Source organism: Lissotriton helveticus, chromosome 2_1 (genome assembly GCF_964261635.1).
Source record: "Lissotriton helveticus chromosome 2_1, aLisHel1.1, whole genome shotgun sequence".
NCBI classification, from domain to species: domain Eukaryota; kingdom Metazoa; phylum Chordata; class Amphibia; order Caudata; family Salamandridae; genus Lissotriton; species Lissotriton helveticus.
Window position 1 is genome coordinate 1,523,194,221 of NC_136059.1, and position 16,395 is coordinate 1,523,210,615.

The 16,395-nt window shown below is 46.5% G+C and overlaps 1 protein-coding gene across 1 annotated transcript in view; it reads left to right on the forward strand.

Annotated features, from left to right (window-relative positions):
- LOC144818753 (alpha-2-macroglobulin-like) overlaps window positions 1–16,395 on the forward strand; it is a 1,363,397-nt gene that overhangs the window by 1,072,749 nt on the left and 274,253 nt on the right. Inside the window, exons 24-25 of the mRNA XM_078676468.1 lie at window positions 2,988–3,071; window positions 14,456–14,632. Coding sequence (XP_078532594.1) covers window positions 2,988–3,071; window positions 14,456–14,632 — 261 coding nt within the window. The remainder of the gene's footprint in view (window positions 1–2,987; window positions 3,072–14,455; window positions 14,633–16,395) is intronic.

The window sequence follows — 16,395 nt, forward strand, 5'->3', positions numbered from 1 at the left end:
ACCGCAGGATCACGCCTCTCTGGCCACAGGCGAATGGGACAATTGAGAGGTTCATGGCCACCCTCAAGAAAACCTTCCAACATGCTACCGTGGAAGGGAGAGACTTACAAACAGCACTCAATGAAGTAGCTTATCGTACAACTCCTCATGCTACGACTGGCCAATGCCCGGCGACTCTCATGCTGGGACGTCCCATGAGGAATCGCATTCCCACGTGGGATGGAGCCCTGGAAGTATCATCATCTGAGAAGGACTCGTGGGAAATGAGAGCCACTGATGACCGCAACAAAAGAAAAATGAAGGCCTATGCTGACAACCGGAGGAGAGCACGGTCATTATCATTAAATGAAGGGGACAGTGTTATTGTCAAGCAAGATATGCAGAAAAAGACTGACTGTCCATTCAAGGATGAACCGCTGGTGGTCACCAGAAGAAAAGGGACTATGGTAACTGCGGAGTCCGAGCAGCGGCGAGTTACGAGAAACATCTCGCACTTCAAGAAACTGCCAACTGACACCTCAAGAACCATGATGAGTGACATACACAATCCCAGAGTTGAAGAACCACAGCCAAATGGTCAAGAGAACATTGCTCCGATCACTGAGACATTGAGTACTGATGGTCTGAGGGCCAGGTCGCCACGACCTCATCGTGACATACGTCCACCCAAGAGACTGATTGAGGAGATGGACTAAGAAGTCAGTATGCTCTGTTTGTTTTGTTACAAAGGGGGGAGATGTTATGAAGTTAGCACACTAGTAGCTGGGAGTGGGAGGAGCTAGGGGGCGAGAGGAAGAGGAGGAGTGGACGCAGGAAATGGGTAGTTAGAGCAGGGACAAGGTAGGAGTAACATGTTAAGAATAAAGCTCCTGTTATCACCAGAATAGTTGTTGTATTTATTGTAGCTGGATGCTACAGGCACTACACAAACACACTCAAAGATATCCACACACGCACATGCAGACAGAGGCACAGGCACCAATACCCACATGCCGACTTACACACATGAATGCATACAGTTAATTAGACACATCAATGAAGGATTTTAAATACCTGGCTCCTTCACTTTTATTGCTGCTCTTTTCCGGCAGGCCACATTGAAGTCCCTGTGCTTGCATTCACAGTGCAAGGCCTGGCCTACAGCCCACCGCTATGTGGCTTTAGCCCGCACTGTCTGTCATACCGCTAGGGGAAGTACAGGACCTTTCATTGGTTGACTGGCAGGTTGAATGTGGGGGTACAGCATTCTGATAGAGAGCTGGAATTTCAAATCCCAGCACTGTAATAAATTCCTCGCGCTCCTGCCCACAAAAAACACAAAATCTATATTTGATGGCCAAACATGCATGCAGTTTTTCTGTTACTCTGGGGTCTGCAGCTGGGCCATGATGTCTGTAGTTTCCGGTGCTGCAGGACTCTTCACCCTAGGAGTAGCAGGGGGGAAAAATTGAGATGATGTGCCCAAGCACCAACATGGACGAGTCATAACAGACTGGTCAAACTAGAATGAAAAACACATAATAGGTGTTGGAAGAGTGAAGTAATTAAATGTCTCTCTTATATAGATCAAGGTCCGAAAATGTGATCCTGGTTAACTGATCTCTGGAATAACTGCAACATGCCATTGTGCTATAGGGATGGTCACCCAACCTTTCTGCATCCAACTCTTGAGCACCAGGGAAACAGCAAGAATTACTTTCTCATTTCCAGACAATCTCTAGGCAAACAGCTGCCCTCCTTTCAGGAAGAGCTGCCGACTACCCCCTTAAAACGAACAATTCCAAAACTTCCTAACCATTCGGATCTTCACATATACCAAGTAGCGTCAGTGGATTGACCATCACATTGTGCTTCAGGCAGCTCAATTCACTTTAGCCATGCGTGGAGAAGGAAGTATTGCACCAGTCTCAAACCACTCTATGGACACAGTGCTAATATTGCAGCCACTTTTTTGAAAAATGGAAAGAGAGGCATTTGGAACACTTGAAATAGTACCTGCTTCAGGCATTTATTTTGGCCAACTTACAGGTCTTCCCAATTTTTGTTTACTGAGCCATTAAGGACAAGGACCAACCACAAACAAACCAGCCTTGACCTGCCTCATTAGGATCACTACAAGCGCTACGCCCTGTGCCCTATTCATGTGAAGACAAGCAACCCCAGGCATGCTTCAGTCTTGTTGGGACTCATTACCTGAATACAATGGCACAGACTGAGCCGTAATCCTATGGCACAGAGTGAGCCTGAATCCTATGGCACAGCGAGCTACAGGGTATAATCAGGTCCAGCAAACCATAAAACAGGCCCACAAACAGCATAAAAATGAACCCAACACAACGCCCCTACCAACCAGCCCATTCAGCACTGCCTGATTTCCCTATAAGCAATTCCAGCCCTATATATACCGTTGTAAACCATTCACTTTTATTGCATCTCACTGAGAAAAACAAAAAAGATATGGATGGATGGCTTGAATTCATTGCAGGTTGCATTCAAGCCTATTTTATTGCTTAAAGTGACTTTAGGGAGTGCCACTCGCCATATGTAAATCAGTCTTGGCCCTACTCCAATAGGGACAGTCCACCCAATATTCAGAGCTATGTCCCCTGTCCATTGGAAGACTGTCATCCACAGGCAGGTTTCTGCCATGTTGGGTCTCATCAGTGAGGTGCATTTAGAGTCCTACATATCGCAAGCAGATACTCTGCTTGGGCATCCTGACACCAACTAGTGGTGCGCAAGTGGCCCCTGCAGAGATCATAGGTCTACAGTATGGCATACAGACATTCATACTCCAGGAATCTTCCCCCTAGAGATGGTATAAATATCCAACCTGAATGGCATTCAACACAGAAAAACATTAAACCAACATTCACTGTGGTTGCCACAATCACCACACAGAGTACATTCTAATTTCAACGATGGACACCAATCCTCACACACTGAAGAAAAGTGAATATTAATTTTTTTTCTCTGTTTCCTAATAGATGGTCCTGTTTCTGAGATGATGTCCCTAAAGTTGCCGGAGAATGTGGTAGACGGGTCTGCCAGAGCTTACTACAGTGTCCTTGGTAAGTAATGTGCAATGCCTTGCACCCTTTCATTTATCGAACCTTTATTTTATTCAACCTTGAATCCGTAATAGACCGAAATTTATAATTTTAGAAATGTTTGATCAATCCTTCTGAAGTCCCGACATACATCATGCCATCACTTATCACATGATTAATCTGTTTACTGATCATGCAGTACATATCTCCACCTATCCTTCCATTTGAGATTTTATTTATCATCCAAATAATACATACCCTTTTCTCACACTCCCTTTGCCTGTTTAAATCATTTAAAACCTATACTCACTTATATTATTATGCATTCACATATCTAATAATCATTTAATACACATAGTCGGTGGCATGGCCAAGATGGAGGCTGAGTGGTAGCGATCTATGTGAGCTTCGCTGTCTGCCACGATTACAGCACAGCTGGGAGTCGCCCTCGGGCCCCCAAACGCCCGCAAAGGAACCCCGATGTAGCAGAGAATCGCCGGAACACTCGGCGGTTTTACCAGCAGGGTTACGGCCAGTGCAGAGGCGCAGAGGAGCTCAGACGCCGTTAGTGGCTGCATAGCAAGATGGCGCCGGCCTGCGCCCTCTGGGGGACGGCGGCATGAGACGGGGGATAGGACCCAGCAATGTTCCAGGGTGAGCGGCGGAGACAGCGGACACGGTGCTCACAGGTGCGAGAGGCCTGCGCACCCAGATCACCAGCCAGAGCTCTGGACTAGCTGTGTGCCGCTGCGAAGTCCGGAAGAAGGCCTACACAGGACCCACCCAAGTGGAGTGAGCGAGGCCCCTTTCCCACCACCACTGTTGTGGGAGCGGAAATTCCTCCTGCAACGCACAGGTATCTTAATCCGGGGAAGCCCCCAAACAGGGGGGAGTAGAAGGAAAGTTGTGGGCCCTGAGAGAAAGAGATAAGGAACCCTGGGTGGCTCGCTGCAATATGTAAGAGAGGGCCACACCCGATAGTAGGCCTACTTAAAAGTAGCAGTAAAATCCGAAGATATTGAGATGTGAACGGAACTAAGCAGCCCGCGCCTGTGGCCGACGAAGCGAATGAGAGGGTGATCTTTTGCAGGACCGACGGACATAACAACACAGCTGAAAGGGGGATGTCGGCAAACAGGACCTATCACAGACCCTCGTGGAGACACATCTGGGCACAACGTCACAGATCGCAGGGGTCGGAGAAAGGAGCCATATAAAGTGCAACTTCGTCTACCGAGGCAACCTAGAGACAGGAAGCTGCGGTGAGGAATACCGATCTGTTGCATTTCTGGGGTAGGAAATGGCAACCTCAAAACCCCCCACCAAGAAATATGACAGCATAAAGGACTTACTCACTACGCCTACCCTCATAAAACTAAAGGGACGCGACACTAGCCCCAAGAAGACGCTTGGAGACCGAGATGAGGAAGAAGCTCCAGTGACAAGAACCTTCATGGAAACCCTCTTTGGAGCGCTGAGGTCCGACATTGTGGCACTAAAACAGGATATAGCAACTGAGGTTAAAGAGATCCAGAGAGACATGAGCGAAATAGGCCATAGAGTAGACTCTCTGGAACGAATGGGGGACGCAAGAGAAGAAGAGTTGGACGCTCACCATAGAGAACTCCTGGACCTTCAAGAAAAGAATACAAGGCTCCAGTACCAGATGGAGGACCTTAAAAACAGATCCAGGAGAGGCAACATACATATAAAAGGTGTCCCCATGCAGGCGACAGCGACTGGGCTGGAGGCATATGTCTGTCGACTCTTCCACCACATGGCCCCCACCCTGGCACCGCAAGACATCATCCTGGACCGCACACATAGAGCGGGCCGTCCCGCAAAGTCACCTTGGATGCCCCAAGATATTCTCACATGCCTGCATTACTATACCCAAAAAGAAACATTTATGAAGGCAGCCAGAGACCACAACACCATCAACTTTGAGGGCATTGAGGGCATTATGGTATGGCTATACGAGGATCTATCCTCCATCACACTACAGAGAAGAAGCTAACTAAAACTCCTAACAGAGTTTTTGCAACGGAAGGGAATTTGATATAAGTGGGGCCACCCTTTCCGCCTCACCTTAGTGTGGGCCAACGAGACCCGACCTGTCTGCAACTTGGAAAAAGGGAAGGGCCTGATAGAACCAGACAATCCTACATCCAGTGACACACTGGAAAAGGACAATGACTCACTAAAAACTACCAGGAACCGAAATCCGCGATCCCTCCGATCAAGGGAGAAAAAAGTGACTAAAATGTCGGACGCCGAAAGCCGAACAGAAAGGGAAGTACTGCTAAAACAGCTGAAGAACCAGGAGGCATTGGAGGGACCGAACAGCGACTAAGTGGGGTTGGGGAATGGCGGTGATGGCGCCAACATAGAGTCAATAAACTCATCGACCTCCCTGAGAAAGATTGCAGACCAGAGGGCGTACCTCCACCAGATGGCTGGCAGGGCGGCAGGGTGCACATACCAAGGACTCAAATGAATTCTATGGTGCACTGCGACACCACGGACCCTACTTTTCATGTATATGACGATTCGGATGGGGAATTGATGTTTAGTGTCTGATGAGTATTGTTTATCCTTTTTTTCTTATCCTTTTTCTTCCTATTGGCAATTTTCAACATTTCCTGTTATTGCTCATTTGGGGCCCCTTAATGTTCAATTCCCAATGGGGGGTCTCAAGATGGCTATGCACGGACTCACTAAAAACACAACACACTTAGTTGAGAGATAGTTAGAATAATGAATTATAATGTGAGGGGGCTTAATGCGCCAGCAAAGCGGGTGGCACTTCTGTCCATGCTAAAAGAATCTAAATGTGATATCTGCTTACCGCAAGAGATGCATCTGATTCCAGCACACTGGCGACAAATGAAATCTCGCTGGCAGTACATTTTCGTAGGGGGTGGGGGGGTGGGGGGGTCAGGGGTGGTGATCCTATTTGCCACACATTTTGAGGGTAAAGTTACACATACACAAACTGAAATTCCAGGTTGCCTCCTCTCACTTTGTATTACATACGGGCCCATTCCATAACCATTGCTAACATTTACACTCCTAACGAATGACAAGAACCCTTAATCCTAGATGCAATAGGACGGGTGATGGAAACCACACACATGCACGTACTCATAGGTGGAGACTTCAATCTGGTAATGGATGCAGCACTGGACCGATCGGCCAAGAATGTGGGCAATACAGATGCACTATCACCACAGAGACAACACCAACGAATTCTACACAATCTCATAGATACCTGATGCAAACACCACCCGACAGTGAGATCCTACTCTCACTACTCAGCTGCGCACCAAACACATGCAGAAATTGACCTTTTTTTCACCACCAGCTCCTTAGAATCCTATATCCAGGAGGTAGACATTGGAGTGGCAGCATTATCAGACCATTCCCCCTTTTATATCAAATTGAGCTTACCTACATCCAATCACAAGCATCGTACCTGGCGTCTGAATATTAAAATACCTACAAGACAGTAATCTCTGAAATTACAGAAGCACTGAAGGCCTTCTTGGAAGTAAACGATACACCCCACACCCCAAGTGCTCTCTTATGGGACACCTTAAAGGCGGTCATACAAGGACATATTATCAACATCGTAGCCCGTTTCAACAAGGAGAGAAGAGCAAAACGGATTACACTAGAGGGGAGGGTCAAAGAACTGGAGGGCATGTATAAAAGAACAGGGACACATCAAGCTTACCATAACCCGAAAGAAACTTAAGGCCCTAGACATGGATAGGGCAAAATATGCCCTACTGCGGATCAAGCAGAAATATTATATGGTGGGGGACAAGGTCGGCCGCCTTCTAGCCCAGAGACTCCGAGCACGGACAAATAGTCAGAGGGTGACTGCAATCGTGAATGCACAAGGGGATAAGCTTGAACAGGATGATCTGATAGCACAATAATTTCAACACTTCTACAGCGAACTATATATGGCGGAAGATTACTCAGATGCCGAAATAGAATCCTATCTGAGCCACACACCAATTGATAGGCTGGATCAGCAAAACGACCTTGCTCTAGAGAAAGACATTCATATCAATGAGGTACTTACTGCAATATCCCACCTTCCGGCTGGGAAGGCTTCGGGACATGATGGCTACCCCCCAGAATTTTACAAGCTATTTGCCTCTGCCTTGGCTCCTATCCTTACTCGGCTATATAACTCCTTTAGCGAAATGCGCACCCTGACAGACACAATGAGACTAGCTAGTATTACAGTTATACCCCAACAGGGCAATGATCCAACTCAATGTGCAGCATATAGACCCATTTCATTACTTAATGTCGATGCGAACATTTTTACCACAATTCTCACTGCGCGCCTAGCCCCAATGATGCAAGGCCTCATTGACCGGGATCAGGGCAGCTTTATCCCGGAGCGAAATTACAGCGATAATACAAAGCGAATATGCCACCTATTAGACAAGATCCAACAAACTAAGATACCAACACTCCTATTCTTCATGGATGCCGAAAAGGCGCTCGATAGAGTGCATTGGCTATACCTACAAGCGGTCCTACGGTTTGTTGGCCTAGGACCCTGATTTATAGGATGGATCTTGGCCTGGTATGCAAGGGCCTCAGGCAATGGCTCGGGTCAACGGGACAATATCCCAGCGCTCTCGAATCAAACGGGGAACCCAACAGGGCTACCCTCTGTGCATTATATATGGAACCATTTGCGGAACGAGTAAGGGCAAACATGGAGGTAGAGGGCATTAGAATGGGAGGTAGGGACAATAAGTTAGCATTATATGTGGATGACGTCCTGGTGATACTAGTAGACCCCCTCTGCTATCTATCAATCCTCGTCCTGGAGGTGGAGGCATTTGGAGCAGTATCTGGCTTCAAGATCAACGCACAGAAATCGCAACTCCTGAACCTCACCATACCGACACCGGACGCAGAGGCTATATGGAGTCTCTACCCATATCTATGGGCCACACAGGGGGTGACATACCTGGGCCTTCGCATACATTCCACGGTTAGGCAAACGGCAGAGAGCAATTATTGCCGCTTACTAGCGGACACACGTGCAGAATTGGAAAAATGGCAGGATCATATTCTGTCCTGGCTTGAGAGGCTAGCGGCAATAAAGATGACGCTTCCCCCCAAGATACTATATGTCTTGCAGACCTTTCCCCTCCTCCCCCCACCTCAGGTGCTACCCAAATTATAACATTTGATAGAACATTACATATCGGCCAGGAAAAGGACACGTATCGCTAAGCACCTGATGTACCTGCCACCCACATGTGGCGGCCTTGGACTCCCTAATCTTAAACATTACTAGCAACCGGCTCAGCTCCGATATATGGTGGAGTGGACAGACTCACTACGGAGAAACACTGGTGCTTTATCAACCAGGACATCACAGGCATTCACATATGGAAGATTCCTTGGCTCTCCAAATCCCACCGGCCACAGTGAGTGTATATCTCTCTGATACTATGAGCTACAGTCGGTGTTTGGGACGTTGTAGCGACCCTGAAGAAATTATCCATGAACCTCTACCCCATGACCCCCATCTTGGGAAACCCAGACTTCCCACCAACACTACACGGTACGGCATAAATGCTATGGCAGCAAGCAAACTGTAAGAGGGTGAGCAACCTATTCGATCATATGAGTATTATGACCTTTGAGCAACTCCAAAAAGGATATGGGTTGCCCTCCTCAGCACAAAGGCAATACACCACTATTCGTCATTGGGTCACACAACCATCGATGAAACCCTATGCGAACTGGCCCCTTCTACCCTTCAAAAAAATGGCTTATCACGAGACACACAGATAAAAAGCTGATGTCAGACATATACACTTTTCTGAACACGTCGCTATCACAAGCCAAAACAAAAGCACAGGCGAGATGGGAGAAGGAGTGTGGCAAACAATTCACACAGAAGGAATGGTTGGACATACAGTAACAGGCAAATGCAGAGGCACGCTCTGCCTCGGGCAAAGGGACACTAATACAGATGGCACATTACTAGTACTATATGCCCGAATGCACAGTACACTGGAAACGAGGAGGAGACCCGAAATGCTGGAGGGGATGCGGGACACCGGGACACTAACACACCTCCTGTGGCAATGCTCTAAGATGCAAAAATACAGGCAGGAGATATTAGATGCTATCGATGATATATCCCACACGAACTCCCCAGGTTCCCGATTTATGTTCTCCTGGGTCTCCCCAACCCTTTAACATATGCTCTCGGATCACTGAAAGGACGTGCAATTACATTGGCTTTGTGTGCAGCTAAACAAGCCTTGCTGGGTTGATGGGGCACAGATAGGATACCGCGACATACAGACTGGCTTTAAAGAATGTGGGATCTATTAGGGATGGAAAAGGTCACAGCGGTAGCGGAAAACCAACTAACGCCATTTGATTAGATGAGGGGCCCATGCATTGGCTATCTCAGTGGGGAGTTCAGGGAAATGAGATGCTCGATTTATCTTCGCATGGTCCGCCTGATACCAGAAGAAATCCCCCTTATGAAATCAGCCTCAGACACTTAAAGTCTCCGAAAGAATCCATACCATCACTAGTCATTAGAAGAGTCTCTGTGATTTGTACCTCATACCATTCACTAGATAGCCCACCGGCACTCTCTCCTCTCTTACCCTCTCTAGCCCTCTCTATTACAGTCTCATGAAACGCAACTACACTAGACATTATACTTTTGCTCTCCTTTCTCCCTCACCGGCCAATGGTTGTAGGTGAGTGTATTTGTATTGTATATTATTACTTTTATGTATCTACAACAAAACAATAAAACGATTTAAATATAATAAACATAGTCACTATTCCTGCATTCATTTGTACAACTACCTGCAAATGTGTACACCCAGTCACCCTTCCAACGTTGCTCCCCTATTCTCCATCATGGCATCTTTATAGATAGTCATAAACACAGATGGCCCTGACAATCTGCAGGATTATGGAGCACTTTAATGAGGGAGAATTTATAACTAAACACTTAAAAAAAAGAATTCTCTTAAACCAACATTTAAAACAATAGCAATTTAAATTATAAATGCTACAAGGGTAGAACTACAGGGCTGTATTCATGTTTCCTGTAACATTTTGAAAGAAAAAAACAAAAAGGTAAGAGCCGGAAATGCAGCTAGATCCCTGCCACCAAGTGGAGAACTTGATGTTACTTTGTGAGTTGCTAAAACAGAGTTTTTGGATGGTCGGTTCCAGGCACCTAAGTTTGTATCACAGACTGACTCTTTCCTGCTCTCTGCATATGCTTGACCTCAGAAGTTGCCTTTTTTTTACCTATTAGAGTACCTATCGATCCCTGCTTCCCTTGAATTTTAGTGGTTTCCCATGCGTGGATCCTGGGGCCCATTATTCACAATATATTATTTTCTGGTTTTCTCTAAGCCTTCTATATATTCTCATTTCCGTTCAGAACTGGTAGCTTATGCCAGAAGGCTCCAGCTTTCAGTCTTTCTCTGCATCTCGTGTTTGGGGAACAGTCATCTAGTGAACCCCTACATTCTATGCGTTTCCATTGGTACAAAATCACTCTTGAAACAGGAGTCAGAAAACACACAGTCCCCGCAGTGGGTGCAGAACCAAGCTCCCTTTCTGCCAGTGACATAGCAAGGCGCCCTTGATGAGGTCTCTTTTGTTCCTGTGTTGAAATTACCCTCACACCCCCTATAGAAGTAGTGCAAGTACTCCTAGGATATCCAGCGGTACCAGGTTATATGACCATGCCCCCCCTTTAGATCCTACTACCAATTAGTTTCAAACTCATTTAGCAGCCAAGGTTTAGGTACTAAATACCCATGAGTCCAAATCCTATGGCTCTGGAAACCCAGGTGCACCAGATGGTCGATTAATCCCAGATTGAGGGGCAAAGTTATTCAAGCCACCATTCTCCTGAAAGTTTTAGCTGTGTCTCCTTTAGAGCATGGGACTGCTGGTTTATTGCAACAAGACATGAATAAAACTTCACTCGCTGTGAACAGGTTAAGGAATGAAGAAGTTAAGGAACCAAGTTTCGGTTAGTTACAATGACTCCTGAGAGTTGCACCTGTACGTGGAGCTAAGCTCCACCCGTGGGCGCCCAATGTTGAAGTACTCATTTAATAAGTTCCAGCAAACCCATGGCTCCTCGTCTGTCCCTCCTCCACACAAGGGGCTTAATTGTAGTGGATGGACTCTGAGACAGATATCCCAGTGCCACTTCAGGGGATCATGAATAACTGCATCCAATAAGGCACTACTACTTGGTGCCAAATAAAGGCCCTGGGGGCTCTGCTCATTGAGACCGTATGATTCCCACTAAAGAATTATAGATCTATGATTTGGTGGAAGTTCTGACTCTTCCACCAAAGCAAGTTCTGACTGTCAAGCTCCATGCCCTTAAGCAGGCTCTGGAGATTCGGAGGAAGCCGTATATTGGCCAACTATTTCAAATGCAGTTTCAAGCTTGTCTCCCATGACCCCCAGTTTAACCTGTCATGGTAGTGGCCACATCCCCTGGGGCAAAGGTTCTTCCGCTAACAAGGACAACTACCCACAATGTCACAATTCCTGTGAGAAAAAAGGCACTAGGCGGATGGTCTCTCTCTTCCTGTGACCGACAAGTCAATGCCATTATGTTCCAGTTATTGGCTACACTCGTGTCCAATGTTTATTGGTAAATATGTTTGGTCCCCAGTTATACCCAGAAGGAGTACACTTGTATGCTTAATCTAGACAAAGAAGCAAGTGAGCCAAAAATGATGTCAGGTTATCTCATGGACACTGCGAAAAGGAACATGAACGTGAAGTTGTTAATGCACCTGCAGACATGGCAGAAGTCTTCAGGCCTCAAGTCAGAGGCCAGAAAAAAGTGACAGACTTCCTGTCTTATACCCTTCCACTGACGAGGTCCTCCAGCAGTGCTTGATATTCAGGCAGAGAGCTAATCTAAATATATTTCAGTTCACTCGTGCCTGGTCCTAAACTTGAGATTGTGAGGAGATATTCTCAACCTCACAGTGGAGTTTCAAGTCTGCCTGAAATTTATGGTTAAAGCCTTCATTCATTGATGGTGCGCTAACTGCCATCATGTCTCCCATAATACATTTGCTACAAGTTAGATTTGTCCCTTCACATATACACGTTGGAGTACAAAGGCATTTTTCAAACTCCAAAATCTTTCTTTCTTAAACTGAGAACTAAACTGGTGGTAGAGCTCATGTACGAAACCATAGCTTTCTGTTCCATAACCAAAAACAAGAAGGCATACTTTCCCTGCAGCTTGTTCAATACTTGACTCAATATATGGCTTCCTCCTAATCTTCAGAGCCTGCTTAAGGGCAGACAAAATGTGGAAGTTGCCAATCAGTCAGAGTGAATACTGGCTGGTTCCTACAATGCAGAAGGCAACATTACAGTTAAACACAGTCTGGACAGGCATCCCCAATAACCTCATGAGTGGGAGGTTCACCCAGGAGATCCGCAAATCCATCTTAAAGGCCAGCGGGTGCCCAAAAAAGATGCCTTTTCCACTCAATTGAAATTCAGGTGTAACACGTTTGCAACCAGTATGAGCATGTGGCTCAGATTCTTGGGGAAAGGACTGATGTTAGATTGGACAGGAGCCTTCCTACGTATATTTCCGCTAACTCCTTGTATCCCACAGGTCCTACAGATGATCAGGTGTACCTCAGGGTGCTCATACATCCTGTTTACTCTGCCTTGGTCCCAATAAAATTGGTTGGCAAACCTGCTCAATCTCCTTCAGCCGGGTCTCATTCACCTCCAATAGAGGAGGGACCAATTTCCATGGAAAGAGAAATGATGATTGACCCCACTACACCATTGCTCAACTTGAGAGCCTGTGTCAGAGCAGCCTCTCTGCAGGGAAGAGAACCTAGGTGCTGGCCAGGAGGTCTTCCACTAGAGCATATTGCAGGAGCGAATGACTGAGGCTCTAATACTGTGCCTTGTGAAGAGAATATAATCTGCTTACCTGTGCAGTGCATGATGTCATGACCTTTTTGCAAAACCTGGTTGAGTCGACCTTGCAGATAGACACCTTCAATACCTAATTAGGGACATCTCTGAAATACCAGCTTTTAGCGAGCGAACCTATACAAGAATAGGCTGTAAAGATTCATATATATGCTGGTCACTTGGCTGACTGCCAGGGCTTGGCCAGCCCCCACCCAAGACATAAGTTGAGGACCCACTAAAGGGTTGGAGGTCATGCCCTGTGACCCAGAACTTCTTCCCACTTACTGTCTTAGATTTCAATGCAGCATGGCAATGATTAAAGCCCACTCCGTCTTCTCAGGTGGATTGGGCACCAGCATCTCAAGGGTAACATCCACTAGGAGCTGGTGTTTGGGCTAGAATTAACCTATCCAACTAATGGGTTGTTCCTGTGTTGTACCACACCCTATGGCAGCTTTCACAGATAGGAGCCCCTCACGGGTGTACCTATGAGTTGCAGGGTATCCTCCTTCTAATAGACACCCTTGAACTCTAGCACTCTCCAACACACAACTGTACACTCCAGTACTCTCCAAAGGCAAAGTTCATGCCCATCCACTCATCCACTTGGCCAATCACATGTATAGTGTGTGCACTCTAACAGCCAAGCCCTAGCCATACAGTCATTTAGCCTGCCATCTCATTGTAAAAGGAAAGATCTAGTTGCCCTGACTCCAGAAGGGCATTAGTATCAGAGCACTTAAGGAGCCCAAAAGGAACATGAACATACAGCACACTCACACTACCAAGCATGCCATTATCACCATTGTGCATCCTGTTGAGCGAGATCTTTGCACAACCATTCACTTGTTTCTCAATTATTATGCCCTTGTAACAATCACTTCACTCGTTATAATCCGTAGCAACCCCTCTTACAATTCCTAGGCCAATCCTTTACTGATTACATTGCTGCCTCCATCCATCAATTCTTCTTTCCTCTTTCACTAAAATTAAGGCCAAACCATCGCGGAATGAATTTCCTCATCACTCTACCCCGATGTCCACATTTCTATCTATCTAATTGACCATCATCTATCTGCTCTTATTTGACGCACATATATGTGCATCATGTAGATTCTGTAGGGGCTGAGTGGATACCCCATCCTCCTTTACAGAATTAACGTTCCCATGGTTTTCTTCAGGTTAGAGCGGCATCTCCTTCATGAAACTGCTACCCTCATACAATGAAGCCGGTTAGGGCTCAGTTTTGCAGTTTACTTGTATGTGCTGTTGATCATCTTGCTTATAGTTCTCTGATCTTCACAGTTAAATGAACAATGCTACCCATCACAGTATCTTTAGAGGGAAAGCTATATGAATGCCACTGATATTGGTTCCATCTGCTTGCTCCCCAGGGGACCTGTTGGGAACAGCCATGCAGAACCTGGACAAGCTCCTCCAGTTGCCATTCGGCTGTGGTGAGCAGAACATGGTGCTCTTCACTCCAAACATCTACATCCTCGAGTATCTGAACAAAACAGGGCAGTTGACTGAGGAGACTAAATCCAAGGCTATTGGCTACTTAACAGTTGGTGAGTGGTCTTTTTTGACTAATGAAATGTAATGTTTTATCCCCTGACAATAGTAACTACAGACCCAGGAACTGGCACTGCGGTAAATTAATATCTGGTTCATTTGTAAACAGGACTCCGTCTGCACATTTACTCCTTACTTTGTCATCCTGAATTGTAAGAGAAGATTTGAAGGAGCCACGTTCTGTCAGCTAGCTTTATTAGGGTTGGCTGTAGCGTCCTTCTTTCTCAGCAGATGGCACTTCAGTGCTTCCTTTCTCAAGTAACATGCGGCAAAAGGACAGGCGAGTTTTGGTATCACAGTGGGAGTGAAAAGACAGGCGATTTTTGATATCACAGTGGGAGTAATTTTAGAAAAATATAATGCTAATCAGCTAACTTAACAAAGCAGAGCATGTTTTTTTTTCTTCTGAAAACCAAAAACAGAGAGATAGAGACCGGTGCCGCTCACGGAGTGCTGCTGCTGTCCCCGGGCAGCGAGGGCAGGTCGTCATGGGATCCCTGCACTTTGCTAGCGCACATTCACCTCGTGTGTTCTGCTTGAAGGGGAAAGGACCTGGTGTGATTTAGACGCCGAGGGACTGCGAGGTCCAGCAGGCTCTCTGCCGACCCAGCTGCTGCCTCTTCCCTCGGCGTTCCTGCCCCCACGCCAGCAGTGATATAATTTCGATCCTAATCCCGTGACGCGGGACGCGCGCGGGACATAGCCCGGGGCGAAGCCCGGGCAAAGGGTGGGCCCTCAAAGGCCCTCAAAGGCCGGATAAGGACGGGACAGGCCACCCCCTTTGGCTGTCGCACTGTAGGCTAACTATAAAGAAGGCAAAGACCCCCTATAAACTATCTGTTTCCATATTGGTGGACTTTCTATTTCATCGTCTTTTTATATCCCTTTTATCACTATGACCTCCAAGGGGGACCATTTAATTGGCGCTGCAGATATTGGCCAAATGTCCTCCCTGCTCGACGACTTAAACTTTTTATGTAAATCCAACTATGTTGCATTGGAAACTCCCCCTCCGCCCAAAAACGATAGCACCCTTCCAGACAAGCCTACACCCCTAGATTCCCCAATATCTTCTATCCAAACCTGTAGCCCGAACACTAAAAGTAGTGATCCCCCCCAGGTTCCATCTCTGAAAAGGAAGTATAACGGGGTTAATCAAGGTGGAAACAATTCCAAATTCCAGAAATCGTGCCCAAGCCCTCCCACTGTTAAACCATTAATGATTCCACCGATTGTTGAGTATCCAGAGGTCATACCATCTCCTCCCCTCTTGCACATATTACCCCTTATCGAGAAACTGGTTAGCTCAATGATAGCTCCGTTGTTAGATAAAATTACCATGTTAGGGGATAGGCTCACTGGATTAGAGAAAGCCATCAAGTCAAACCCGTTAGCTGGCAAACGTAGTGACACACCTAATCGCCCTAAGTCACCTCCTACGCATCTAGGACCTAAACCAATTGTGCAGGATAAAAGGCGTCAAATTCCACCCACTGCCCTTAGTGCAGCAGGGCAAAAAACACCTAAATACCCCGCTAAAGTTTCTCTTCCCCAGTTGACCGCACTGAGAGTAGCCCACAATAAGGCTAATTTTATTCATTTACCACCAGAAGCGGCCCCGTACGTGTGCATCCTTGCGGGTGTACCTGCCCTCCCACTTGGAAAAATTGAGAGTCAACACGACTTAGCTAATAAAACTAAATTTTGGCTGTCAAAAAATAGGCCACTGCCTCGTAATTTATATGGAGTAATAAGGAGT